Source organism: Cyclopterus lumpus, chromosome 15 (genome assembly GCF_009769545.1).
Source record: "Cyclopterus lumpus isolate fCycLum1 chromosome 15, fCycLum1.pri, whole genome shotgun sequence".
NCBI classification, from domain to species: Eukaryota; Metazoa; Chordata; class Actinopteri; order Perciformes; family Cyclopteridae; genus Cyclopterus; species Cyclopterus lumpus.
Window position 1 is genome coordinate 16,423,121 of NC_046980.1, and position 27,942 is coordinate 16,451,062.

Genomic DNA, 27,942 nt, shown 5'->3' on the forward strand with positions numbered 1-27,942 from the left:
ATAAGCGGGTGATAATGGATGGATGGATGGATGGATGGATGTCAGTATAATAAAAAGCTCTTTAAAAGAAAATACCCTTTAAACACAGGAATCTCCAGCAATTTAGTGATTGTACGAACTTGCAGCAAGTCAGCTAGGGTTACTGAAATATTTTGCACATGAATAATCATATTAACCACGATGGTATTATTTTACTTGTTGTCAACTGTTTCATCAATGATGAAGTTAAAGGGATTTACAAATATCCCCTCTTCCAATCAAACTTTAACACACTATAAGTTAGCATGCTGGACTAGTCCCCACGTTGGAACTATATTGCTCCTGACTAATTAGCAGGTGATGTCAGTGCATATGTAATAAAAAAGTGCAACTAGCTGGTGTAAAAATATAAATAAACAATTTTCATGAATTATTTTCATGAAGTGAGCCCCACTCACAGATACTGATATCTACAGAGATATCTTAAAAGCTGGGTATATACAATCAAAAATGACTTTATTCTGGGGTAAGTAGTTAATATTAAAGCATATCAAAACATGTCCTGCAAAATGATTTTCATTATTAGTGTGAGAATCACACGAGAACCCCATGACAATTCAGTGGAGACCTCAGAAGAAAAGTATAGCTCGATTTTTGTTTGTGTGTGTGCCCAATTATTTAGGATATGCATTGAGGATGATTTTCAGTTTTTGTTCAGTTGTAAATGATATCCTAACATGAACTTCACAAATGTCTGCTTCATGTTTTAGATTCAAGATCATGTTTGTTTTTGTTTCACACAACGTATTCACAGTTTGTGTATGCATGGGAAAAACAACAACATTTGCAACAAAACAACAAAATGTTCTCCGACAGCAGAGCGAAATGCAAGTTGTATTTAGTGCAGCTCCATCCACGTGTGTCTCTCTGTGTTTACGTTAAACGCACTTCCTTAGCAACGCGGAGCTGAACCAGGAAGTACTTTGGTTTGCTCGAGCTTGCTGCGGTTAGCTCAGAGGAGTGACAGTGTGTGGCAGCAAAGTTGAGCCCACTTAAATGTATGAGTCCGTCTGTCGTTCGTGTGTTTGAAACACACGTCAGATAAAGTCGTGTTGTCGCTGCGAGGAGCGACGCGAACACCGTAAGTTGACATTATTTTGTTGACGTGCTAGCGAGTGCTTAGCTCACATGCTAACGGAAACGCACGACTGTTAGCTTCACTTGAGTTGAAATAACTTACTTTTTTTTTTTCATGCAGTGTTATTATTTTCTCATTAAACAGACACGTAACATGAACTAAATAATGCTCGTTTATGAACGCAGGCTTTAAACTGGCACGTGTAACGAGACATGAACAGCAGGAACTGTTTGGGAAGTGGATAACGTCAACGGATTAAAGAGATGGGTGACAGCATGCGTTAATGCAGTCTGGTGGATCTGCACTATGAATAGCACGTTTTTAGAAAACGTTTATCTGTAAGGTTACTTCGATGTCTGTTACACAACTGTTTGTACACAAGATTTAAGTAAATGTGTATTTCGTCTCCATCCCCTTTTAGATCATTGATGTCGATTATCTAGGGATTGATTAATGTGCTGTAACATATTGAGAATGTTCAGATTAATTTCTTCAACCACACAATTAATTGTCAGTGAAATCAGCTGAAACTGAAGCGTTGGTCTCAGTGAGGACCTGTTTCGTGCCCCCAGGGTGCCAGTGCCTTAACTTAGGTGTCTCAGTGGTGCATAGCTTAGAACCACCATGCTGATGTTGTCACATCTGTAACAGTATTAAAAAAAAACGTTAAATCTCCTCGTCCTGTATTATCCCTGAATGGTAATGTTTTGCGTTTATTTTCCTGTCACAGGTGTATGAAAATGATTTTTCTTACCACTGTCTGAAAGGCCATGATAGGCTTGTCAAGTTATGCAGGGGTTATGGAAAGTCTAATGAATTCTGCTGAAGAGCAGCAACCCTCCTCTCTCCTGGCCAACAAGAATCAAAAGCCCAAATGTGTTGGTGGATTTGTCTTAGTGCATGCAGGTAAGTTGTGTGTACATCATAATTAACAAGTTATTATTATTATTATTATTATTATTATGTGCATTACGTCTCCCAATGTGGCTTCTGCTTAGAGGAGGTCAACTAGCAACACTTTATGAATAGTCAAATGCTTTTGTTTCTATTATTTCCTTTCAGGAGCAGGATATCATTCTGAATCTAAGGCCAAGGAATACAAGCATGTGTGCAAAAGAGCCTGCCAGCGAGTAAGTTTTATTTTACATTTATTACTATAGTAAACTAAACTTTATGACTTTGTGTACATAAACAACCAACATAACCTTGTACTGTTTATACACACAATCTATATTATTCTTCATGCAATGTTTGTAAATGTATTACCTCAGTCTCAAAAATGTAACGCGTCACAGTATTTAATCCGTTAGATACTTATGAATGCTGAGCAATAGACCAGATTGACATTGATCATCAATTAAAGGAGCATTTCAGGGTGCCTCAACATTATATGTGCATGTAAAAATATAAAAAATATGACAAATATGTATGTTATACATGTTGGTCCATGCATCAGAAATATTAGTTTTCTTTATGTGATATGAATTTAGAATAAGTGTGCTTTCATCCATACAATAAAGTTCAGCTATTTACTCTTGTTCTAAAATGTGGTTGGTCGTGACAGCACATTAGATAACTAAAAGTTGCTACATACTGGGAACTTCCCTCTTCTACAATTTAGCACACACATTCATTCTGTTCTTGTACCAGCACTGGATTGAATGTCTTCATGAAGTATATAGATTATGTAACTTTGTTTGATTAGTTTCATCAGCAAGATATTTTGTTTATAAAGGTTTGCTCAGGTCGGATGGGGAGCATCTGTCAACAGCTGTCACTTCATATTCTTTCAGTGAGATTCCAATCTGTGTTTTGGCAGAAACACTCAAGCATTTTAATGTTCTGGTTTGAAGTCATTCCAGTTTTCATTTGGCTGTATTAAGATAATTTTGCTGTTGGAGTGGAAGTGTTTGTTTTTTGGCACTGAAGCAGGTTCTTGTCAGGAATGTGTTTGTATTTAGTTTCATTCATTGTTCCTTCCATCCGTACGACTGAAATACAACCTCGTGGTGCTGCCTTCACCCGTGATTTACAATAGGAATAGTGTTAGATGGGTGGTGAGCCGTGCCCAGATTCCGCTGGATGTAGTACTTTGCATTCAGATCAAATTGTTCAATTTGAAAAGTGGTCTTTTGCTTACATGCTTTCTGTGTCCTTTTTCACACATACACACACAAGAAAAATCCAATCCAATCCAGGACCTAATTGCCTGTTTTACGCTTGTCTTTGCCCCAGTTTTATCTCCCAGTTTGAGCTTTCGATGAGGCTTAAAATGAGTTTTTTGTTTGTTTGTTATCAGCAGGATATGGAGGTATTCCAGTAAATGCACGGTAGTGGGACTATGTAGGGGCTAGAAAACAAAATGACTGTATACAGGCTGAAATGAGCAATGTGTTTTTTCCAGGCTGTGGACCGACTCAAAGCCGGTGCACTTGCAGTGGAAGCAGTCGCCGCAGCACTGGTTGAACTTGAGGTTGGTTGATTTTCATCCAGGTTATAAAAAGTCAACCATTGTTAACTCGGTATTAAATAACAACCCGCCTTTGTATGTAATGTGGAAGAAATGTATACTTGGGGCCAGATTGGATGGTTTATTAGAAATTTAGTTTTATTCTAGACTCAACATGTTTTTAATTGTTCTCAGGACTCTCCTTTTACAAACGCTGGAATGGGCTCCAACCTTAATTTGTCAGGGGAAATTGAATGTGATGCGAGTATCATGGATGGGAAATCTCTGCATTATGGGGCCGTAGGGGCTATTAGTGGTGAGTTATTACACATGCATTGATATTTATGTAATATTGCTGTGTTTTGCCACTGAAGTTCAGTCATCTGGATGTAATGGCAATGAGTCAAGCCTCTGTCTGTCATGTGTTTTGCTGATTTAATTTCTACCATCTCTGAGTTTTTTTATAGGTTCATAAACAGGGAACCACCCACTTTTTATATGGAAAATAACCAATAAATGATATTAATTAATTACACATCTGCATACTTGAGACAGTTCATTACAAGCTTAAAACTCCTGATTTACTCCACAACAGCCCAGTGGTGAAAGCTGGCACTTAACATGAAGCTCAAAATTGCTTTTCTTACCATGTTGGCATCATGAAAGAATTAGCTGCATAATTTATTTTCCTGATAAATACAACTTTTGGCTTGGATATGCCTTCCAACCCATGTTTTTTTTAAGGTTTAAATAGGCTAAAAGACACCCAGCATGCATTGATGTGCTTGCGTAACAGTGGCCATATTAAGAAAAATGTGCAATACTCAATTAATGCATTCCATGTGAAAATTAACAAAACAAATATTAACAATACACAGAAATTCAACACAGATGTGAGTATTTCTATGTGTGTTTGGAAAGTTTGTTGATTTTTTTTTCACACTGTAATAAAATGAAGAAGAATGAACCGCTAGCCCCGTGCTGATTCTGACTTTTCCTTCAGGTATGAAGAACCCAGTCTTAGTTGCAAACCGTCTACTGAGTGAAGCACAGAAAGGGAAACTATCAGCTGGCAGAATACCACCATGGTGTGATTATAATGATTATTAATGTTGTATTAACCTGACTATATCCACCGGTTAATTTTCCTTCACTTGTCAGCTTTTTAGTGGGACGAGGAGCACACGATTGGGCAGTCGGCCATGGAATACCACCGTGCCCTTCAGAGAAAATGGCCACCAGTGAGTTTTGCTGCACAGATTTATAAATATGCTTCACCTAAGAAAGGAATGTTGTGTTGCTGCACTAAACTTAACCAAAAAACAGTGCTCAAAACAACCTTTGGCCAAGGTGCATTCATTTATAATGGCTGCGTTAGATTGAGATTTTCTTTTCACAGAGTTCAGTTTATCTGCATACAAGAGGAACAAGCGAAAGATGGAGCTGGCAGAAAAAATGGACACGGGACATAATCAGGCCAAAAAAAGACGACAATCAAGTGAAAATGTGAGTACTATGTTATCGGTTGAAACAACGAATTGTTTAATGGCATCAAATGTATTCTTTCTCAGCGGCTTCAACCCCTTCCTGCTGGTATTGTATTATTCCACACTGCAAACGTACTGTTTATTCTGAACAGAGACATGCACTAAACTAAATGTTCTGCCTCGTGGTTGGCAAATAGCAGCATTTGGGCCAAGTCAGCCACTACATATTTTGGCCTGTCAAAAGAAATCTAAAACTCTTCCTAATTGGGCTGCATTAAAACATTAGACAAGGCTCAGAAAATCTTTTGTGGATAGAACAAAAACAATATCCATGTAAATTACAATGTAGTAAACATGACCATATGAAAATCAATACCCCCAAGTGCAGAGCAAAGTTACACTGTGTCTGTATGTGGCACTTAAAGTGTAATCATGAAAACATGTGTTGGTCCCTCACTTTGATTATACAGTGCTGTTTTGCTTAGAAACACAAATTTAATTCCTCAGAACGATTACACAAAACATTTAAACACAAATAGCAGGATTGTATTTTTTTTTATTGTTTCTCACAGAAGCAGGTGTTTTCAAAGAAGCTTTTAAAGAGCACTGAATGCACTTGACTGCATACAAATGTAAAAATAAACAAAACTAACAGAATGTAGTGCAACAAAATAGTTAATGAAATGTTAAGGTAAAATAAGATAACATTGTAATAATCCCAAAGGAAATTCTTGTTGCTAATAACAAACGTAATAATACTGTAAGTAACTTCAGGATAAAGGCCTTCAAAGGTAAGAGGAGCGGACCATGTGGACAAACAACTCTATAAATGTGGCTCCATCACTTGATTAATAGGTTGCTAATCGCAAGGAAATTGGTTCGGTCCGTAGGTCAATTCAATCATGCATGTGATATATGGCATCAAACTGAATTTAAAAAAGGGAAACATCGAGTAGAATATTGTACTTTATACAAGAAAGGGATGTCAAGACTCTCCACAACTAAATCATCAAGACATGTTCTGCCAGTTATGATCTCACATTCTCACTGGGTCATTAAAGGAAATGGCCTTACCAGGTTATGCAGAAGGTTACGAGAAACGATAAATGTGTGGACAAGAGTTGTTGCAAGGCCCTGAGCAGCACAACTGGATGGTGGCTCGATGGTGAGCAGAGTAGAAAGCAGTGAAAGTCACTAGTGGCAGCAGCACACAGGAGGATGGGAGAGTTTCTCTTGGTCCAGCTGTGAAAGTGTCAAATGGAGTGAAACGTGTAAACAGCCACAGCCCGATATGCTTTATTGGACCTGTTTTAGAACAGTGTTATTGTTTATTGAGTTCAGCTACATTAATCGTTGATATTAATGACAGATTGGCTTTGGCAACTGATATTTGAGAAAATAAAAGATGTTTGTGTCAAATGGCTGGTTAGTCAAAACGAGAGCATGAAGTTTGAGTTCTCGTTTTGTCTCTTGCATGTTTACAAAAAACTGCTTAACCCTATTGAAGATTAATATGTGACCATTTGGTATATATACAGTGGTATGAAAAAGTTTGGGCACCCCTGATCATTTTCACAATTTTCCTTTATGTATCATTGGTTGTTCGGAACAGCAATTTCAATTAAATATATCATATAGCAGACAAACACAGTGATATTTAAGAAGTGAAATTAAGTTTATAGGATTTACAGAAAGTGTGCAATAATTACTTAAACAAAAGTAGGCAGGTGCATACATTTGGGCACCCTTGTTGTTTTATTGATTTGAATACCTTTATCACTAATTATTGGAACACCAAATTTGTTTGGTAAGCTCATTGACCCTTGACCTACATACACAGGTGAAGCCAATCATGATAAAGGGTATTTAAGGTGGCCAGTTGCAAGTTGTTCTCCTCTTTGCATCTTCTCTGAAGACTGGCAACATGGGAGCCTCAAAACAACTGTCAAATGACCTGAAAACAAAGATTGTTCAACATCATGGTTTAGGGGAAGGATACAAAAAGATAGCTCAGAGATTTCAGCTGTCAGTTTCCACTGTGAGGAACATAGTGAGGAAATGGAAGACCACAGGGACAGTTCTAGTTAAGGCCCGTAGCGGCAGGCCAAGAACAATCTCAGATAAGCAGAGGCGAAGGATGGTGAGAACAGTCAAACTCAACCCACAGACCAGCTCCAAAGACCTACAACATGATCTTGCTGCAGATGGTGTCACTGTGCATCGTTCAACTATTCAGCGCACTTTGCACAAGGAGATGCTGTATGGGAGAGTAATGCGGCAGAAGCCTTTTCTGCCGCATTACTCAAACTTTTTCATACCACTGTACCTGATACTCACGTGTTCGCATGCTTTTAGGTTATTTTGCAGGTGTTTGGCATCAACTTTGTCTTTTAGTTATTTTAACATGCATTTAGTTACAAACATAAAGTCAATCAACAGGAAATAAACTATTTTTTTGTATCAAGAATGGCTATTAGTGACTCATGGGTTCAACAAAAAAGCATTATTGTAGCAAGGCTGGTTTTAATTATCATATACGGTGTTCTTTTTATGCCGCTCTCTTTTTGCCAAGCAATAAACTCTTTCCATTCTTTTTTTCCCATGGTAATATAGCCACCTGTCTCATGATGGTGTATTGTTGTAGCTTTGTTTAGGAAAATCTAAGGCATTTCAATATACTTCCAAAGATGCCCTTACTTTTTACAGTCATTATTTACTGTGTATTTTTGTCCATTTAAGGACACTGATAAGGAATGACAGGAGAGTCTTTGTAGCATTTCAAAATATTTGGCTCTGGTTCTTTTCAGCCTCAAAAGCTTAGAAACGGGGCTGATTTACGAGAGCATGAGACGGATGAGATATGGCGAGGCTTTATTTTTCTTTTTGCCTTTTAGTCTAGGATTCAATGAAGATCTTTCTGGTTGGAGTGGAGCGTTCACTCCACTCCTGTATCATAATGTCATTGAGCACATTTAAGATGTAGGACTCTATTTATCACACAGTCTGAGACTTGATGGTTCACAAACAAGTCACCTCCAAAGCAAACTGCAATCACGAAAGGGAAACAGCTGATTTAAAAACACAACAGCACATGTGTGATGAAATATGAAGTGCAACGAAGAGTCATTTTAAATTAAATGTCCTGAGTCAAAGATGATGTATCTGCTTGTGAATGTTTTGATTTCTCCTCCATGTTTCCTGGAATGAGAACAATTCCCATTTTGAAAATGTCCAATCGTATATATACAATATTTTGGGTTGGGTTTCTGCTCATGTGACTGCTCTCCTTCCTGTGATGTAGGAAAACGGCTCAGGGTGCCTGGACACAGTGGGGGCTGTTGTGGTCGATCTGCAAGGAAACGTAGCTGCAGCGGTGTCCAGCGGAGGTCTGGCCATGAAACATCCCGGCCGGGTTGGCCAGGTAGTGGGAGCCTCATCTTTTTTTCCTCTGTCTATGTCTTTACTCGCATAACAACTTTTACTTGTACATTTAATATATATAATATCATTTACATGGTTGAATCAGACCTTCATTTGAGGCAGCTTTTATAGGAGGCATATCATTATATCAACGTGTCTTTTTTAATTTAGCACCTTCATGTAGTTTGTGTCAAATTGACTAGGAAACCCACAGGGAATTGTTATCCGACTCTAGGACTTTAACCACTTTCAGCTCATTGTTTTGTTTTGACAGCACACTCATTCGCTGTATGATGCCGTTTCACTGTTTTCTGCTGGCAGTCATTTTCACCCCAAAAAAAGTTCGATGACGTCCAGTCCGCCTAGTCAGCACCGACTGCGGCTTCCATTCATGTGTCTCCGTCCTCAGAACCAGCTGTGTGTCTGTCAGCAGCAGCTCCTGAGGAGCTTAAAGGACAGCAGCCGGCCAAACTGTCTGCACCCGGCTGACTGACGGCAGAAATTTACCAGACAGAAATTTACCAGACAGAAATAGTTTTTAAGAGGGCTCCTGAGGAGGAATCAGCATTTTGTTTAAATGTATCAATCCATTTAATCAAATGCGTCAATCTGCTCTGTGAGACCGGCGAGTGACTTTCAAAAATGCTTCCTAAGCGTTTTGCCCTTTAGACTCCTCGAGTGGCCCACAACTCAATGCCAATGCAAAGATGGTGTCCATTGGAAGTCTAAACGGGCAATATCTTGCCAACGCAATAACCACAAACAACTTAAGGCATCAGTCAGCCAGGGCTGTGTTTTTTGTTTTTGTTTTTTTGCCCCCATGTGCCCAAAAATGAACTTAAATCAATCCAGCTTTGAAAGTCTGAGAGCAGCAGATAAGAGTTTTTAGCAAGCAGCTGTTATCAATAACCCCCCCCCCCCCCCCCCCCCCCCCCCCAGCTTTCTGATCCCCTCCCTTTGTTTCTTCCTTTGCTGTGTTAATCCGGCAACGCTGCTGTTTGATGTCATGAACAGAGCCTCTTAATGCAGATAGTCTAAATTAATGAGTCGAACAACAACAGAAGAATTCGCTCTGATCATCCCCGTGTCTTGTGCCCCGTTTCTTTAATGTTTGCGCATTCTCCACAAATTCCAATTCAACATTTGTGTGACCAAAGTTCTAAGTCTGCTTGAACAGCAGCTTAACAGGACAAAAACAAACCACTTCCCAATGAGAACAGAACAGAATGAATGAATTAGTGGGATTTACTGGCGTGACCTATTAACACTGTCCCTGTTAAAAAAAAGAAAAAGAAAAAAAAAAAAAGTTCAGAGCAACAGCGTCGTGAGCAAGTTGTTCCACTGTAGTTAATGATGTGGAAATGTGAATTAGGCTGAAATGACCTCCCCTGCCTCGAGTGTAAGTGGTAAAATATTGTACTTGGCTCTGAGCATGCTTCTCAAAGTTATTATGTGAGAAAGAGTGATATTTTTTTTGTAATTCCAAAACAGAAATGTTTAAACAACTAAAATGTCCTTGTTGGCTCTCTTTTCTCAGGCTGCTCATTATGGATGTGGCTGCTGGGCAGAAAATGCTTGTAATATGAACCCTTACTCTACAGCAGTGAGTACCTCAGGTAAACCACAACTCACTCTCTGTGTGTGTGTGTGTGTGTGTGGGTGTGGGTGTGTGTGTGTGTGTGTGTGTGATTTTACCTCCCCAACATTAACGTTTACTACCAGCCTGCTGTTTGTTTTTTGAAATGATATCAATCAGAAACGGATATATATTTAATTTGAGCCTCTAATTTGGGCTCGGTGAGTCAAGCTCCAAAAGCCCTGATAATACTTTCCCAATGACCTCCAACCATTCCTGCTGAGTGACTCTCATCAGTCACTTCCTCAGCTGATTGAGTCATCATTCTCCACTCTGTTAGTCAGCTGCATGCCAGGTGCATTGCACAGCTCTTTGGAGTTGCAAGGACATTTGACATGGGACACCTGCTGTAGATATGTCCCATGTGCTGTAGATATGATAGCGAGGACCACTGGGAGTGCAGCAGGCGGATGATACGTTTGCAAACTTCAAGTGCAGTTATCAAGATTGGGATCATAACTTTTCCGGCTAAATTGGTGAGAAGTTGCATATGGGAAGTATATGCAGTATGTTTTGATCTCTAACAACATTTAGTTATTTTCAATATTAATTAAGCCAATATTGTCATGGAAGAATTATGCTTATGCGCTCATGGGGAAATCCGCTGGCCATCTTTGTTAAATATAAATTATTTCTGTTTTGGTATTTGGTACAGCATCACATGCAAAAGTATCAAGTACTGATGCTACCAGGTTTTCATTTTGCATGTGAGCTATACAGAGTCATTAATTCTACCAATATTGGATTAAAATCTAATTATAACTGAAAACATCCAACTCCAGGTTTGAGTCGTAATTGTCTTTCTTGGCTAAATACAGTTATAATAATGATAATAAAAACATCATAAATTAAATGTATTTGTTTAAACATTTTACAGTTTAATCCCAGTATTAAAATGGCAGTAAGTGGTAAACAGGTTATTTGATCGTAAAAGACAGTTTGTAAAATGCTTCTGCTTTACAGAAAGAGAAAAGGGAGGGGCAAAAAGCTTTTTCTCAAACTACAATTCTGTTATTCAATTATATAGAACCACGATCTGTACAACTCATTCCTAACTAGAGAGCACCAAGGGACAAGTGAGAAGAATGTCTCCTTGTGGTTTCACGAGACAACCTGTCATATGAAAATTAACTTTTCTTGCCACTGTTGGCAGCAAGGGTCTTGTGAATGTTGTGGTATAAAATGCTTCAGTCTGCATGTAGAAAACCGATGGCAGCCACCTTCCTCCTTCGGCCGTCCTCTGCTGACAGGTACACCCTGGAATAGGGAGGGCACCCTCTGAGTCCAATGGACAAAGACATCCTTCCCTTGCAGGACCAATCTGCCATTTAAAAAAACAAGTTGCATTCTTCTTGAACATATCTACGCAATGAATACAACCATGCTTTAGGGTTTCCCCAAACCTGAGAGTGCATGCCTCCTTTTAAGTGAAAGCCAAAGTGATGGTTGTGAGTGGTATGGTTCTGAATGTGAGGTAGAGAGGATATCTTTGCCCACTTCTTTAAGATGTGTGTAGACGTCCGCCACATAGCTTCTGGGGAGCATTAAAACCTTTTGATGTGGATCTGTAGCCTAATGCATCTCCGTGCAGACGAGCTGATTCGATCAGACAGGCTGTGATAGCCAGCATTTTGCACCGCTAAAGCTTGTCCGAATAATATATTATGACTCAGTAAGAATGTTATTGTAGTGTTACTACACTATAAACAGTTTAGGCCCAGAACATATGAATGCCTCTGTCTGGTGAATCTCTGGCAAACAAAAAACATAAATACATGTGCATCCCAAAGGTTTCTATTAACTATGCGCTGTACATTTGTATCTATGATCACACAAGATGACAGTTTGGTATTAAAGTTCTGTCACTTTCTTGAAATGCAGCTTAAAGGTGATTCATTCAGTCTGGCCCATTTCAACGGATCTATACTGTATTACATTCAACTAGCAGTATGATATGCTGTCTTGGTTATAGTCTGCAGTTCATCAACTATCCAAGTAGATGGAGTGTAGATGTTTGCTCTCTGGGTGTATCTCCACCTCATCCTGGCTTCCTATATTGTGGCCTTGCCTTTGATGTGACTTTTAAAAAAAAAAAAAGTAAAAAAAGCTTTCCTTATGGGTATGGAGAACATAATGTGTGTTCCAGTAGAACACCTGTTTTTAATTTCCTAACATGAAAGGCATTCCCATCAAAAGAAACACAAAAACAATCATTTTCATCCTGACTCGTGGAGCATGGTCCTCACCCTATATGTCACCCCCCTCACCTCACCACCACTGTGCCCTCCCACCCCCCTCCACTCTCGTCTGTTTTGTAACATGCGGCACATGTGGGCCTTTTGTTTTATATGCGTTGACTGCTTTGTGTGGCCTTCACTTTGCTGTGGCCCATGAGAGAACAGCTCACGCACTTCACTGTTTACTCTGTGCTGTTGGCCGCCACACACAGCCTCTCCGACCGCTGGCTTCTTTCTTTTTACATCTCTCCCCTGTTGAGTTGCTGCTTTAGTTTGGCGTCCGACTGCAGTTCCAGTTCAGTCGTGTTCGTGCTGCCATGAAATACAGCTGCCCTGAAACGGGGCGCTTTACGGTAAACAAAAGGCACAGTACCTGGCCAATCTGACGTTCTGCTCTCGTAAAACAAAATGAAAAAAGAACTTCAAATTGCTGCAGGCAATCTGGCCTCCACAGTTACCGACCTGCATTCAGTTTTGTTGTAGTTACCTGATATTTTATGAGGCTTTCATTTGTGTTTACAGAAACAACAAGGCTGTATTCTTCCGTCTTTATGGGTTTTCACAGGAGCTTTTGCCAGATGTGTTTTTGTTTCCACTTTTAGTGTTCTTGTTTGTTTCACAGAGTGTGGGCAGACTTCACATTTGAGTAGGATCATAATATAAGCATGCATCATGCATTCAGTATCTGTCTTTGTGTAGGAACACAAGGTATTGGTTTCAAAGTTAGTCCTTTAGGCACCTGCTAGGTTTTGACTTGGAAGTGATAAAGGTTTCTGGTTTCGGAAACGCTTCACAAAGTGGTTTGTTTCTCTCCCTGGATGTTTGTATATAATCCATCACATGCCACATAACTGAAGCACATCAGATCGTTTCAGGTGTTAATTGGAGCCAAACTCAAGCAGCCTCTTGACATTTTTTCTGATTCATTAAACTTTGTATGTTGCAGTTGTGTTTCTGGGGACTGTAAGAAAAAGGTGTTGCAGTCTTCACAGTTAACGTCACTTATGTCAACCTAAAACTGTTTCATGTCTTACTCTCCTCTGTTAGTTAAATGGTCTCATCAACATAGTATAACAATCATCTTGTTTACTCACCAAATTTCAATAAATAGTTATTTTGATGTTTGTCCATTTAAACCTCATTGGGAAAATACATATTATGGTCAAATACAAAACCTATAAACACAAAATGTATGTATAAATACGTAATGGTTATACAGGCAGCGAGAGCTGAGATTTTACAAAAGTATCAAATTCCCAGACCAGCCAGGAATCTGGGCAGGGAAACCTGAATGAGAAACACAAACCCTCTCAACAATTATGGTCAGTGTGCCCTTCAGCAAGGCAGCTGTACTTGGCAGTGCTGTCGTCTCTACCTGAAATAATAAAGAATAGAGTCACGCTGCTGAGGACACATCACAATGGCTGCAGCAGCACTAAACCTTTTCTACGAGCTGAAAAGTAAATCCTCAAAGTTTGCAATATCTTCTATTATGTAACATTTTAACCAGATATTTTGGGAGAACAACATGTCTCAATATCAAAGCATAATCAACTCAAAGCACAATTGGTAATCAGGAAATGCTTGTACATACTGATCTCCTCAAACTTCACTTCAAATCCAAGATGTGAAATATCAAGATGTGATTAATACGATGCACGGCTAATGTTTGAAAGTCTGAATTTGTATAACGTGCCTTGGATTCTGTGACGTAAGGGGTGTGTACTGCGTGTGCCACAACTCGCTCAAAGTGGATTTGCTGGATTTGCTAATTGAAAATCGCGTGCGTGCTTGCAACAAGGAAATGAGTGAATGGTCCCGGTTCAGCTGTGTCTGTGTCTTTTGCCAGGCTGTGGGGAGCATCTGATTCGCACCATGCTGGCACGGGAATGCTCTGCTGCCATGCAGTCTGAGGATGCCCACCAAGCACTGCTGGATGCTATGCAAAACAAGTTCATCAGTGAGTCACCCACATGCAGCCCGACTGCCACTCCATTCCAAACACACAGATGTGTTAGCCGAGATTGTGCTTGCAAGAAACACAGTTTTGCACCGAGAGAATTGAGCTTACGAACAGATGTGGCACAACATAAGGAATGAGCTAACAACTGGGAATATTGGGAATAATGGCCTTCAAATGTTCCACGCATCATATGACAGCCATAGATCATTTTGGAAGACATAATGGTTTAGTTTAATTTTCTTCATATTCTCAGAAGTGGTACATTTGAGAGAGTCTTGTTAAGTGTGTTTGCTGCGCCTGTGAATGACCACTGGGATAGCTCAGAGAAGATGGCGCAGAGGAAGAAAGGACATGTGGAAACATGTGGTGGTTTCTGCCTCGTTCTGGTCTACTTTTAAAAGTCCGTCTCAGTTTGGCTTTTTCATCTGTAACACCAAGACATTTGGATGGGCTGGATGAAGATGGTTTGAAGTTAATTCTTCTGCCCTTTTTCTTTCAAGATGCACATTAAATTTAACAAAGCTCCATAAATTCTGCCTTCGCAAGAGCAATGATGACATTGTCTGTGATGTGGAGGCCTCTTACTCAACTTCCATGATACATTTGTCAGGTTCCCTGAATAGAATATCTTTAATGACAACACCATCTGTATGTTTAGATCTGTTTGTGGAATACGGTTCCCCTTGTACACACACACACACAAATATCCACACTCAACAATGGTTACATTTCATCAATTTATTCCTTGTTGTTATGGTTGAAAAGGCAGTGAGTAATTGAACCGCTCTCATGTTAACAGCATGCAAAGATGTCAGAGTTATTATGGAACGTGTAACAGAATTAATTCTACGAGCCTTTTTAAAATGTACAACAAATACTGGAGTTTTGTGTGAATGCTATCCAAGCTCCAATCAAAAGTGTTTTATAGAGTGAAGGAAATATTACGACGGTTAACCAAAATCGTATATTGGCCCTGTTTAGTTTTTTGAGACATGCTGTAGCTGTTTTTAGTTTGTTCTTTACCAAAAAATGTTTGCCCTTCACTTATCAGCCAATCCAAGATATGTTTTGTATACACAGCACCTCATTCAAACTGTCTGCTAAATAAAATAAATACACCCAAATAAATGCTTTCAGTTGTGTGGCCAGAAAGGCAAACAAGGTATTTTATTTTGTTCCCATAGATCACCTTAATTTAATTACACCGGCGGTGTTTTGTTTAGTTTTTTCACGTGTTATTCTTGGTTCGATGTGTATTGAGGAAAACTTTGGCTATCTCAATGTTGTTGTTTTCCTTGTGTCTCCAGGCTCACCCTTTCTGGCCAGTGAAGACCGTGTTTTGGGTGGAGTAATTGTCTTGCGCTGCTGCAGATGTGTGGAACCTCAGCCATCTCAAAATATTCAGGGTATACTGGGTAAGACATTAATCATTTCAAATATGATCACACTCAAACCTCCATGCCAGAGCTTATGAAAGGCAGATATTTGGCTGTTAATATTTAAAAATCCATCAAGCGACGAATGGGAGAAGATGGGAGGAGGGGGATGAGGCACTGTGGCTTTCCTGGCGGGTGGTCTGTGTTTTTACCCGCACAATCAGGGTCTGGTTTCACACCCTTCATCTCCGATTCAAACAGAGACCTCCCACTATGGAATCAACAGCTAATCTTCAAGTGGAGGCCTTCTGAATGCTGCCCAGCTTGGCTGATTGTATTGGCCGGTCTGGTTTCTCTACCTGGAGTTTCTGAGAAGGATTGTTCTTTCATTAGTCATTAAATTTGACTTATTGAGAGGTCTGTTCAAAGTGTAGGCAGTGTGATTCACTACTGGGTTTTAATGTTGCCCTTTTATGGTGATTTCAAAATGATGGATATCGGACCATCAGCTCTAAAGAAACCAATGGACGGGTTCAAGTTCACAGACAAAGTTGAGCAGATGTTTCTCCAATGGAGGAGGGGATAATAATAATAATAATAATACATTTATTTAACACCTTTTAAAAACAGAGTTTACAAAGTGCTCTACATATAAGCAAGGTAAAAAGATAACATCAATACAAGTAAACATTTCAGAAAATACATGAGGCAATGAACACAATTACAAATACAAAATAAAGCAGAACAGACAAACTAAAATAGGGGAAACAAGGGGAAACTGCATAAAAGGACGATATTACTTAAAAGCAGTTCTATAAAAATGGGTTTTAAGAAATGATTTAAAAGAAGCTACTGATTCTGCTAGTCTTATCCCCTCAGGTAGGTCGTTCCAAAGTCGAGGGGCTCTGATGGCAAAAGCACGGTCACCCTTTGATTTAAGCCTTGACTTTGGAACGGCCAGAAGGGCCCCACCGGAGGATCTAAGGCTGCGAGCTGGCAGCCTTAGATCAATGATTTCAATGATGTAGCTTGGGGCCAGACCCAGGCGTGCTTTAAAAGTGAGCAGCAAAATCTTAAAATCAATTCTAAAACTAACAGGGAGCCAGTGGAGAGAGGCCAGGACTGGAGTAATGTGATGCCGTCTGTTAGAACCAGTCAGAAGCCGAGCTGCTGCATTCTGGACTAGTTGGAGGCGGGAGATGGATTTTTGATTTATGCCGGAAAGGAGGGAGTTACATTAGTCGAGTCGAAAGAAAATGAGTGCATGAATGACTTTTTCCAGATCTGAGCGTGACAATATGGGTTTGATTTTTGAGATTATTCTTAATTGAAAGAAGCAGGACTGGACAATTTTTTTGATCTGTGATTAAACATTTTATTGAGAGTCAAACATTACACCCAAATTTCTGGCAACAGGTTTTAAATAAGCAGCCAGGGGACCAAGTTGACTCTTGATGAGACTGGTGTTATTGTTTGGGGAACTGAATAATATGACTTCTGATTTGGAGTTATTGAGCTGAAGAAAATGTTGAGCCATCCAGCAGTTAACGTCAGAGAGACAATCTAAGACAGCAGTCAGGCTCTCTGGGTCATCAGGTCTCAGCGGAAGGTATATCTGTGTGTCGTCTGCATAGCAATGAAAAGATACGTTGTGTCGCTGGAGGATTTGGCCGAGTGGAAGCATGTAGATAGAAAATAAAAGTGGACCTAAAATTGAACCTTGTGGTACACCACAGGTAATGTGAGTCGTGGAAGACGAGTGATTACCTATGGTGACCGAGTACGATCTTTCTAAAAGGTAAGAATAAAACCAGCCAAGTGCAGTGTCCTTGATGCCAACCCAGGTTTTGAGGCGATCGATTAAAATGGCGTGATCTACAGTATCAAAAGCTGCACTAAGGTCTAAAAGAATTAAAACGGCGCTCTCCCCCCTGTCTGCTGCTAAAAGGAGGTCATTAGTTACCTTGAGGAGGGCAGTTTCTGTGCTATGAAGTGCTCTAAAACCTGACTGAAATTTCTCAAATATATTATTATAATTCATAAAAGCTAGGAGTTGTGTTGAAACCACTTTTTCTAAAACTTTTGATAAAAATGGAAGTTTTGAAATTGGCCTAAAATTGGAAACAACAGAAGGATCAAGTTTAGGTTTCTTTAAAAGAGGTTGTACGATTGCATGTTTAAAAATCGATGGGAAAGTACCACTTGCTAAGGAGCTATTTATAATTAATAAAATACTGGGCCCTACAGTGCCAATAACCTCTTTGAGAAATTTAGTAGGAATAAAATCAAGGCTGCATGTGGCTGATTTCATGTGTGATATAAGTTGGGATAAAAAGGGCAATGATACAGGCTGAAAATGACTAAAATAGTTTTGAATGTCCCTACTGGTATGTAAAACTTGGGTTGGGGGTGTAATTTGTTGTCTTATTTCATTTACCTTATTATTAAAATAATGTAAAAACTTCTCACACATCTCTTGTGAGGAGTCAATAAAACGACAGGGGGAGGGGTTTATGACCTTGTCTATGAGCTTGAATAAGACTTGGGTTTGAATGATTGTTTAGAATTAAATTGGAGAAGAAAGAGGTTTTTGATTCTTTAACTGCCTTTTGATAGTTATTCATTGCCTCTTTCCAAATATTATAAAATATGTAGAGGGCAGTTTTTTTCCATTTTCTTTCCTTTCTCCTACAGTCTCTTAAGTTCTTTGGTGGATTCATTTAGCCAGGGCTGTGGTGTTCTGTTTAACTTGTTGACCTTGTAAGGGGCAACAGAGTCCAGGACAGTCTGACAGGTATAATTAAAAAGAGAGACCAGCTCCTCAGTATCAGAATGTGGATTAAAAGCAGTTAAAGAAGCAGCAGTAAAACGCTCTGAAAATTTGCTAGCAGACATGGAATTAAAAACCCGGCAACGGGCAGGTGTACTGTGAGTTGTGGGAAGTTGGGATAAAGCCACACTGAATAAAATTGCTTTGTGATCAGACACACAGATATCCTTAATTTTAAAGTTTTCCGGGCTGAGACCATTATACAGGACGAGGTCGAGGATGTGACCCTTTGAATGTGTCGGCTGTTGTATTGCCTGAGTGAGGTTAAAAGATTCCAAAGTGTCCATAAAATCTTTGACAAGAGTCTGAGACGGGCAGCAGACATGTATGTTAAAATCCCCTAAAATAAGAATTGTGTCATATTGTGACATAAAATAAGCTAAAAGTTCGGCAAACTCTTGGATAAAAACACTGTTAGACTTTGGCGGTTTGTAGATTATAACAATTATGACAGGGTCTTTAGAGTTAACCATAACACCAAGATGTTCAAAAGATGTATAGTTACCATGTGAGATGGGAGAGCATTTGAAACCTTTTCTATGAATAATAGCAAACCCCCCTCCTCTGCCTGACAGCCGGGGTTGATGAAGGTGGGTCAAATCAGGGGGAGTTGCCTCTATAAGAGGACTACAATCTCCCTCAGATAACCAAGTTTCTGTGATGACAAAAAAGTCCAGTTTGTTATCAGTAATAAAATTGTGGCATAAAAAAGACTTATTATTTAGTGATCTGATATTTAAAAGACCAACATTTGCCAGATTCCTATTAATTGGAGGTAGTGAGGGATGTTTCAGGGGAACTCTAACCAAATTATTATGGTTAGCAGCAGCGGGATATGCCACTGAGCGTGCTGCAGTGGGTATGCGGTAGGGACTAATGGAGGTAATAAAAGGTGTACCAGTCCGGTTTTGGGGAGTGGAGTCAGCAGGAAGAGTAGAGGGTGGTGGGGGAGCTGTAACAGTTCCTAATTTCGTGCCACCATCTCGCTCTTGGGGACTGTTGTGATGACGAGCTGCAGCGATGCGCTCGGCCGACCAGAGGGAGGGGATGGAAAGTGTGGAGCGATCAGGCCAGGAGTAAACAAACTTTCTGCGGGAGGCTCTGTGGATGTAACGGGGCCGACGAAGGAGTCCGAGCGCCTTGATGGCTGAGATGAACGGAGGAGCAGAGAAGTTGTTGAGCCCGTGGAGCTGCAAGGTGGAATACTGCAGAACCATGTCAGCCGGGGAGGATGCAATCAATGGTGAAGCCACAGAGCCAGCGCAGCTGGGGCAGAGGAGCGGAGCGCGCCGGCAGTAGCTTCGCTGGAGACGGGGAAACCAGCCGGATGGCGTCAGATATCAGCAGCAGGCCAGCCAGTCGGCAGTCGGACATCGGTGGGCATGGGCATAGCAGAGAGGCGCCGTCCTCCACACCGACAGCAGTTTGTGGGCACAGGCGAGCGTCCAGGAGTGCTGGCAGGGCGACAGCGGACCAGTCCGAACGGGTGTGCCTCGCGGGGCACACCAGAGCAGGCTGTCCAGCTACAGAGCACGGAGATGAGCCACAGGAGCCCCACACAGGTGAGCCCTGCACCGGCGAAGAGAGACTGTCCAACTGCTGCTTCGGTGCCGGTCGAGCAAGCCAAATCCAGCAGACGGATCCAAAGTCCAACAGTCACACAAGACAATCCTAATTAAAGTTGTCCAGGATTGTCCAGGCGGCAGCGGTGGAGAGCATCCAGCAGGGAGTCGGCCGGCCCGTTGGCAGATCGCAGTGGTGTAGAGCAGGAGCCAACGGCAATCACAAAACAAAAAACAATTCAAGATTTGCAGAATAGTTAACTCAGAAGAATGGCTACACTGTTAAATAAAATTAAAAATAATTAAAATGAATGTTAAATTGTAGGAAAAAAACAAATTAAAAACAGTCCTAGACGGAGCGGCGTTAAATTTCGCCAGCGTCCCCGTTGCCAGGACAACAAACAGATGGGATGACATCTTGATGGCAAATTAAACATGATGGCAAATGAGTAGTGACGCGCTATTTATATCGTACATTATGTCAGCGTAAATAATAAAAAGTTCCAAAGTGCTACTTACTCAGTGATGTGGGCCCTGTTTGATGCTGTTCAAGGGCCACAGCCCTAACTGTGGACTGCAAAAGGCTCTGTGTTGATTTCCAAGAATAAACAGTGTGTCCACACCACATCCTTTGGGTGCTGTAATTTATTCTCCAACTCACAAGTCCTACCTTCCTCTACAGTTATGTCACAACTGCAAGTCATAAAGTTTCAAGATAATGAGCATGCTCAGAGTTACTGTAGTTTGGCAGGCGGAGTCACCTGCCAGACTTTTTCCTCCGGCAGATGGAAAGATTGAATTTGCAAAATGTAACTTTTAGCATATTAACAGTTTGTTTTCTCCCCACTCCCTCGCTCTGTCCCATGCTCTTTTTATTTACATTATTACAGTACTATACATGTATAGTTATGTTAATACATTTTCTCCTGTATTACATGTTTTGTCTTTGTGTCCCAGTGGAGTTCCTATGGAGTCACACCACAGAGAGCATGTGTGTTGGCTACATGTCTGCCCAAGACAGCAAAGCAAAGGTGAGCTTCCCGATTGGCTTGACAATTAAAATGTATTGCAGCGAGTTTCATATACACTTGAGTCAGATTCCATCAAATGTACTTCACTGACCAGTGGCTTAACATGTGAACTTGTCTTATTTTCCAGGATGAATCATTTTAATCAGAAAGACATCCATTAAAAAAAAAAAACAACGTTGCAGAATTAACATGATGACATTTTGAAATACTGTGTTTTTTTGCCAGATTATTGTTTTTTGTTTGACAATTCTGAATCCTCCTGAGAAAATGACTTATCAAGGTGCAAGAGCTCACGTGTCTTAGCCAGTATCAACACTAACCAATATACTATTGATTTGATATTTGAATGAAGAATATATACATTGTAATATTTGTATTTTCACAACGTTAAACTGGGAGGAAATTTGAGGATTCAACATTAAAATATCTCTTCTGCACTTAGCAAACCTCAGAAGCCGCAATTCAGATCCCGAAAAACAGCACTGTTAACATCTGTTTCACTACCTTATATTTCTGACATGTAGCATGTTGCATAAACGTAAAATCTACCAAAAGATATATTTTACTGATCAGATTGGAGCCAGTCGTTCTATGTCTACTCCCAGTTTGTAATGCCAAAGAAACTGCATGCCCTGTTGACTTAGGGGAGACTGTACCGAGACTGGTGTATGCTATACCTTCAACTTTAAAGGTTTTAATGGCGCTGTCAGGCAAATCGAGCCGAACCCCCGGTCCCTGTGGTTGGAGGCAGGACTATTTTCCCCTGCACCACCGGTGCTCGCTGTCTTGTTTAGTATGTAGTCTGCTGGTGACTTTGTGGAAAATAAATGACAATATTGTCAATGTTTGAGGTTGGCTCTATGATCCTCCTCCAAGACCATAACTTTCTAATAAACCATTAGCAAAACTCTTAAGTACATACATTGTGTGACTTTAATCAGTCAGTGTGGCTTTTTAAGCAACAAGGGCTTAATGCTCTGGTCTCCTGGTTCTAAATGGGGTCTCAGCTCAGACTGATTTGTTTGGCTAATGTATCTCTGTCACTCTGTATAAAGAGAGGGCACTGTTGTTGAAGCCTGGTTCAGATTTCAAAGTGTTTGCCCTCCGTGCCGCCTCCCCCCACCCTCTCCCGTCCTTCCCTCTGTCTCTTGGTCTATCTCTCTCGTCACTCCCCCGCTCTGGCCCTACCTGGTCCCAAAGTACCATAAAGTTTACTGAAAGTCATGCACCACTGGGGATATCGGTATCAATCTGCATATTTGTCGGATGTCCTCTGTGTATTGGGCTTCGTGGTGGAATGTGAGCATGCAAGCTCTCCTTTCCCTTTTGCCAATGTAAAGAGGTGAGCCCAACACAGTGAACTGTGAACGAGTCAGGGGCACTGAACACCAAACGTGTCTTCTGTTTGTACATTTTAGTTTAGTTTTACATAATGTATGTGTAGTTGGAAAAAGTTCAGCAGGTATTAGCTGAGGGACATATTGTTGGTGGCCTATAGTAGGCACAAACTAACAACGTCAATTTCTCCACAATGTCTTGTTTAAGATTGACAGTGTAAAGTACAGCAGTGCTATCTACTGTATGCAATAGATTCCATTTAACATTCTGGGACTGGTGAAGCAGAAGTAATGTCGTGATAAGAACTAGATATTAGGGGAGGATTTGGTTGCCAGTATACTAACGAGACTATAATTCTCTGCCTGTGATCCACACATCTTCTCCCTGCCACAATGGCTCAAGTTGCTCCTCAGTCAGAACCGTTATGCATGCAGAATATTCTTTATACAATTGTGTTCAGTGGATATGCAGAGGCAGGAATATGTCAGTAGTGGTTCCTGGATCTGCGGGGAAAAATGGTATCCAATTCCAAATTGACAGGGAATTGGTGACACAGAGACATTGGTGAGTCCAAGAACACAGCTGCTCCACCAAACCTCACACTGCTCTACGGAGCTCCCATGTGCCTCCGTGGCTCTCATCGGCTGCATACCAGAGAAACTGGATGTTCTGTCCCTCTTCATGCCTGCACACTGGGTGCAAAACAAGATTTTACCAGTTGCTTCCCAGCTGGGCCTAGAGCTGGACCCCGTTCACTGCCAAAATATCCTCCTTCATTGAGAGGATTCAATAGGAAAGCATCTGTTTTCGAAAAGCCATACATGGTGACCTTAATACGACCAGGCTCCAGTCGTGATGCCTGTTGTCTGTGTGACTTGGAGGCCCAGGAGGTGGCACTTTTTATGTCTGTGGCCTTGATGGCAGATGTCAAAACGGAGTGTTTGAAGCACATTGTGTGGATAAACTTAAGCGTTAACTTCCTGAAATGCATGAAGCCTTTGTCATCTTGCCATCTTACATTGTAACATTGGGAGCAGTGTCGATTGGAGTCAATGCTGCTGACCAAGCTGCAGCAAGACCGGCAGTTCATACATAACAGTTCCTCCAATGAAGACTGCCTTGATCGTGTTTTCATGAATACTTGCTGACGAAAACGTAATAAGTATCAGTGTTCCCTTTGCACTTTTAATAGATGAATAATTCCTCCTGTTTCAAGCACTTGGAAACATGTCAGTGCACTGAGTTGCAGAGATTGCATATAGAGCCAGAGCCATCCACAGTCTCAGCTGCTATGTTACAGACATTCCTTCCATTCCTATTCACATCCCACTGGGTGTTTCTAACCAGCTAGAGTCGATCTTCCACAGCTTTTCTGTGATAAGAACATCAAAGGCCGGATACACAGTAGCAGAGTATTTAGGACAGAGGTTAACATTGTAAGTCTACTTCTCTTCCACGTTTCAATTCTCAAACAAAGAGACTTGTATATATGTATTCTTTTTTTGACAAACAACAGTTTCACAAACCCAGAAGAACAGTGAGTCATTCTGCTGTTGACACCAAAATGTCTCGGATGTCAGACCAGTGTTTCAGAGACAGCGCCTGCAGTTCCCCTGAGGTTTTTCTTACTTTTTATCTCTGACGTTGTTTTGGGGACAGTTACGTTGAGTCTGTATCCGAATCCTTTTTGACATTATACTGTGAAATAGCTATAAGGCAGTAGTGCTTCAGCGGGAGAGCATCTGGTTTTATTCAAACCCTCACCTGTGTTGGCACTGGATATCACACCAGAACAGAGCTACACAAAGCTCCATGGACAGGCCAGTGGCACTCCTAAAACAGTTGGACTATTGTTTTTATTGTTTTCCGTGATTGGACAGATGAAAGGGAAGTGTAGGGTCCACAGCAGCACCGCTATGGCTCAGTTCCCTCCTCCTGGACATCATTACCACTATAAAGCTTTTGCTACTCAAATTGTGCACGGCTGAAGGAAATCAAATGTCATGCAATTAAGGCCTCCTGGTTATTGCATTTTTTCGGTCGTATCCCAGCTGTCATTTCTATGTTCCTCTTTCAACCCCACTGACTTTATAATTAGTTTACACTGTTTCTGTAAACATAGATTCAAACCAGAAGGTTAGAATTCGACACGAATATCACGTACACCAGCAAACAATTCTAAAATCTGTGTTTTATCACTGAGATTATGTTTGTGATTGTGGTCATACAACTCTTTGGCCACCATCATATCATTGAAACAGCCCAAAAGGTGTCAGTCTGAGTACCTTGGTACTTTACTGTGTTGTTTGTTCTTCATGTGAGCATCCAGCAATAATCCATATATACAATGAGAGTGATAGTAAAGGTTGGTACAACATATGGCTGCAGCATTATATGTCTAATGCTGGCCCAACTGGATGTGTTGCGTGAAGCATGACGATCCTCTGGACAGTTTCCCTGTAACCTAGACTTCTGAATTAGCGCCGCAGCTTGTGAAAGGCACGCAATGCTCTTAGCACTGCGGTGGTGCAATGACTCACTGGTTTAGTTTGGTAAGCCTTTTACTCTTCCTGCTTACACAGTCAAATTGTCCATTCTGTCCAATTGAAATCAAAATGAAGGTCTTAACACATGCTGCATGGTTGTGTGTGGGGTTGAGGATTAGGGCACATTGGTGTCATTGTCATACACGGTTTTCTTAAAATATATGATGTCATGCAGCTGGGCGGTAATTGTGTCCAGTAGTGTATTTTCAGCTGTGCATTCAATGTGGTTGGAATTAGAGAGATCATTGCAAAGCTCTTTCCCTCTGACATGCAAACATCAAAAGCAAGACACGGCACCGTTAGTTGATTATGTCTCAGCTATGGACCTTCAGTCAAAACAGTTTAAACAAGGTCTTTCTTTAACCTCATCTCTCGAAGATGAAGGGGAGAGGACGGACCTAGAAAGGGCTACTGGAGGCATAATGGCCCCTGAGAGTGTTGCCATGTGTGCGTGGCCCTGTCTGGCTGTTGTCCCATTTTAGTGACAGTTACCCTTGGGGTACCAGGGGCCGAAGTCCACGCCTACACTAAAGGAAGTCCTGTAGAGATGAAGGCTCCTGTGACTGGCGGAGTGATGTCAGGCCAATTCAGTGGCCTGGTCAATAAGTGGATGGACCACGGCTGGGGCCAGTGTTGGGAGAGAGAGAGAGAGAGAGAGAGAGAGAGAGAGAGAGAGAGAGAGAGAGAGAGAGAGAGAGAGAGAGAGAGAGAGAGAGAGAGAGAGAGAGAGAGAGAGAGAGAGAGAGAGAGAGAGAGAGAGAGAGAGAGAGAGAGAGAGAGAGAGAGAGAGAGAGAGAGAGAGAGAGAGAGAGAGAGAGAGAGAGAGAGAGAGAGAGAGAGAGAGAGAGAGAGAGAGAGAGAGAGAGAGAGAGAGAGAGAGAGAGAGAGAGAGAGAGAGAGAGAGAGAGAGAGAGAGAGAGAGAGAGAGAGAGAGAGAGAGAGAGAGAGAGAGAGGCGCCATTATTGGAACAGGGAGTCAGTCACATTTGATCCCCCAGTTGAGGTATCACTCCTGTCTTCCCAGCTGTGTGTGCCCCCTCTCCTCCTCTAACTCTCTGCTTGAACACTAAACACTAGCGGTCTGTTCCCTTTATCCACTTACTCTTTCTCTCTATAGATGCACACTTGGCATCGTCAGTCTTCAGGGGTACGTGCTCCTGATGCAACAGTAGTATTCCTATGTGAAGACACTATTTATCCCTTTCATTTTTAATAGTATTTCAATTATATTTGTCATCATGATGATAAAGCCTTGTGTTTATAAATATGCATCTGACGAGCCTTATGTCTGATGGATGCTTTTCTCAAACTGGACTTCCTGGGCCGCATTTCATCTTCTCTTTGGTACCTGTAGGAACACATCTGCTGAACACCACTGCTTCGGTTTTCCACATATTGCTACTTTCAGTATTATTGCCCGCTAACAAAGTTAATCATCGTCTATAACTCATCATCAGAAATTCTACGGGAATTCCAGAGAGCAACACCCTGTTAGCGTTTCCTTTCCCCCATGTAGCCCTGCCTCTGTATGTAAATCTCTCCTTGAATGATGGTATCATTGTGTGTGTGTGTGTGTGTGTGTCTTTCTTTGTTACCTGCAGACACACATATCCAGATTACCACCTGGGACAGTTCCTGGACAGTGCTTGGCTATCGAAGGAGGTGTGTGTCGACTGACGAGTGCAGTGGAGTGAGCCACACTCAACCTCCTTCTGGGCTTCTTCAGCAATACTCCTTCACAAACCCTTTCACTCAAACCCAAACACACGTGCACACCGCCCTCACGTCCCCGAAGCCAGAAGTAATAACCTTTCGCTGTTTTAGCAGGTGAACAGGAAGGAGGGAGGGGTGTTAGGCTCTACTTAGTGCACTTACAGGACTTCCCTTTGCCACTGTCTGCCTCCAGCATGTACTCCATATCAAGCCCCCAGCTTTCCAGTGTCACCTGGATTAGACTTGATGCACCAGTTTTACTTTATTACTCGTTTACTTTCCTACTATTTTTCCTTTTCTATATAAGCTATGATTTAGGAAAACGGGGTGGATGTTCATGTGGTTTTGTATCGTTGAACAGATGTGACTATTTTCGAGCATTTAGGAATTTAAAATGCAAGACCTTATTTTGTACTTAAAGTACTTTTCAAGTTTAAAAAGATGTCCGACTGCACCGTGTGGAATCACTGCTACTCAAGATCATTGTTAACGAGTGAAGCATTTATAGCTGTGAGAGTTGACCAGTCATGATTTACAATGTTAGAACGTACAGATCAACTTCCATGTGCCCGTACATGCATATCATTATTAATCCTCCAACACACTGTATAATGTGCATCTTAGATCATGATGCATTTTATAGTCATTCAGCCACAGAATGCGTTGCTTTGATTGTTTTAAAGTGTGAATACATAGCTATTGCATGTGCAGAATCTACAGTAAGCCACTTTGTGTGACTGGCGTAGAGTTGATCAATAAGCAGGAAGCTATGCTGATACATACAGGCTCAGGTAGCAGCATTTGACCCCACCTCTAAACGTGACTGTTAGTCATCATTTAAAAACCACAGTTTATATTTGTATTTGTATTTGAGACATGTATTTTCTTAAAAAAAAAAAAAAAAAAAAAAAAAAGGACGGCTAAAGATTAATTTATGTATCAAGCCAATGAATTGGTTTGGTTGAGAACTGAACTGAAAGGAGTGAGGGTCTACATTTCTGTTGGGATAATCGGTTCCTCTGGTTTTGCTGTTTCACTCAGTTACCGCTAACAAAACCATAATAGTTTGTTTATTCTTTACTTGGAAATGCAACTAATATTAAATGGTATAAGCTATGGAAATGATGTGTGCACAGCTCAATACAGTGCTCAAAAAGTAAATAAAATCTATGTTGCCACATTTCTGTGTCTATCGTTAGTTTTAGTTTTTCAACTCATGAGTGACATGAGCCGTACT

At 41.0% G+C, this 27,942-nt stretch overlaps 1 protein-coding gene across 2 annotated transcripts; it reads left to right on the forward strand.

Moving 5' to 3' along the window:
• The first annotated feature begins 900 nt into the window (after nt 1-900).
• Nucleotides 901-27,885, forward strand: tasp1 (taspase, threonine aspartase, 1). 2 transcript variants are annotated; one of them, XM_034551850.1, is made up of 15 exons: nt 924-1,120; nt 1,303-1,455; nt 1,848-2,023; nt 2,180-2,247; nt 3,522-3,590; nt 3,762-3,882; nt 4,570-4,654; nt 4,728-4,807; nt 4,966-5,072; nt 8,355-8,474; nt 10,011-10,089; nt 14,196-14,306; nt 15,617-15,724; nt 21,035-21,108; nt 26,594-27,885. In XM_034551850.1, the coding sequence occupies exons 3-15, from the start codon at nt 1,888-1,890 to the stop codon at nt 26,684-26,686; spliced, it is 1,251 nt and encodes a 416-aa protein (XP_034407741.1). In that variant the 5' UTR covers nt 924-1,120; nt 1,303-1,455; nt 1,848-1,887; the 3' UTR covers nt 26,687-27,885. The 2 variants fall into 2 exon arrangements, with proteins under 2 accessions (XP_034407742.1, XP_034407741.1); XM_034551851.1 differs by lacking the exon at nt 1,303-1,455 and having other exon boundaries at nt 901-1,120.
• Nucleotides 27,886-27,942: the final 57 nt, after the last annotated feature.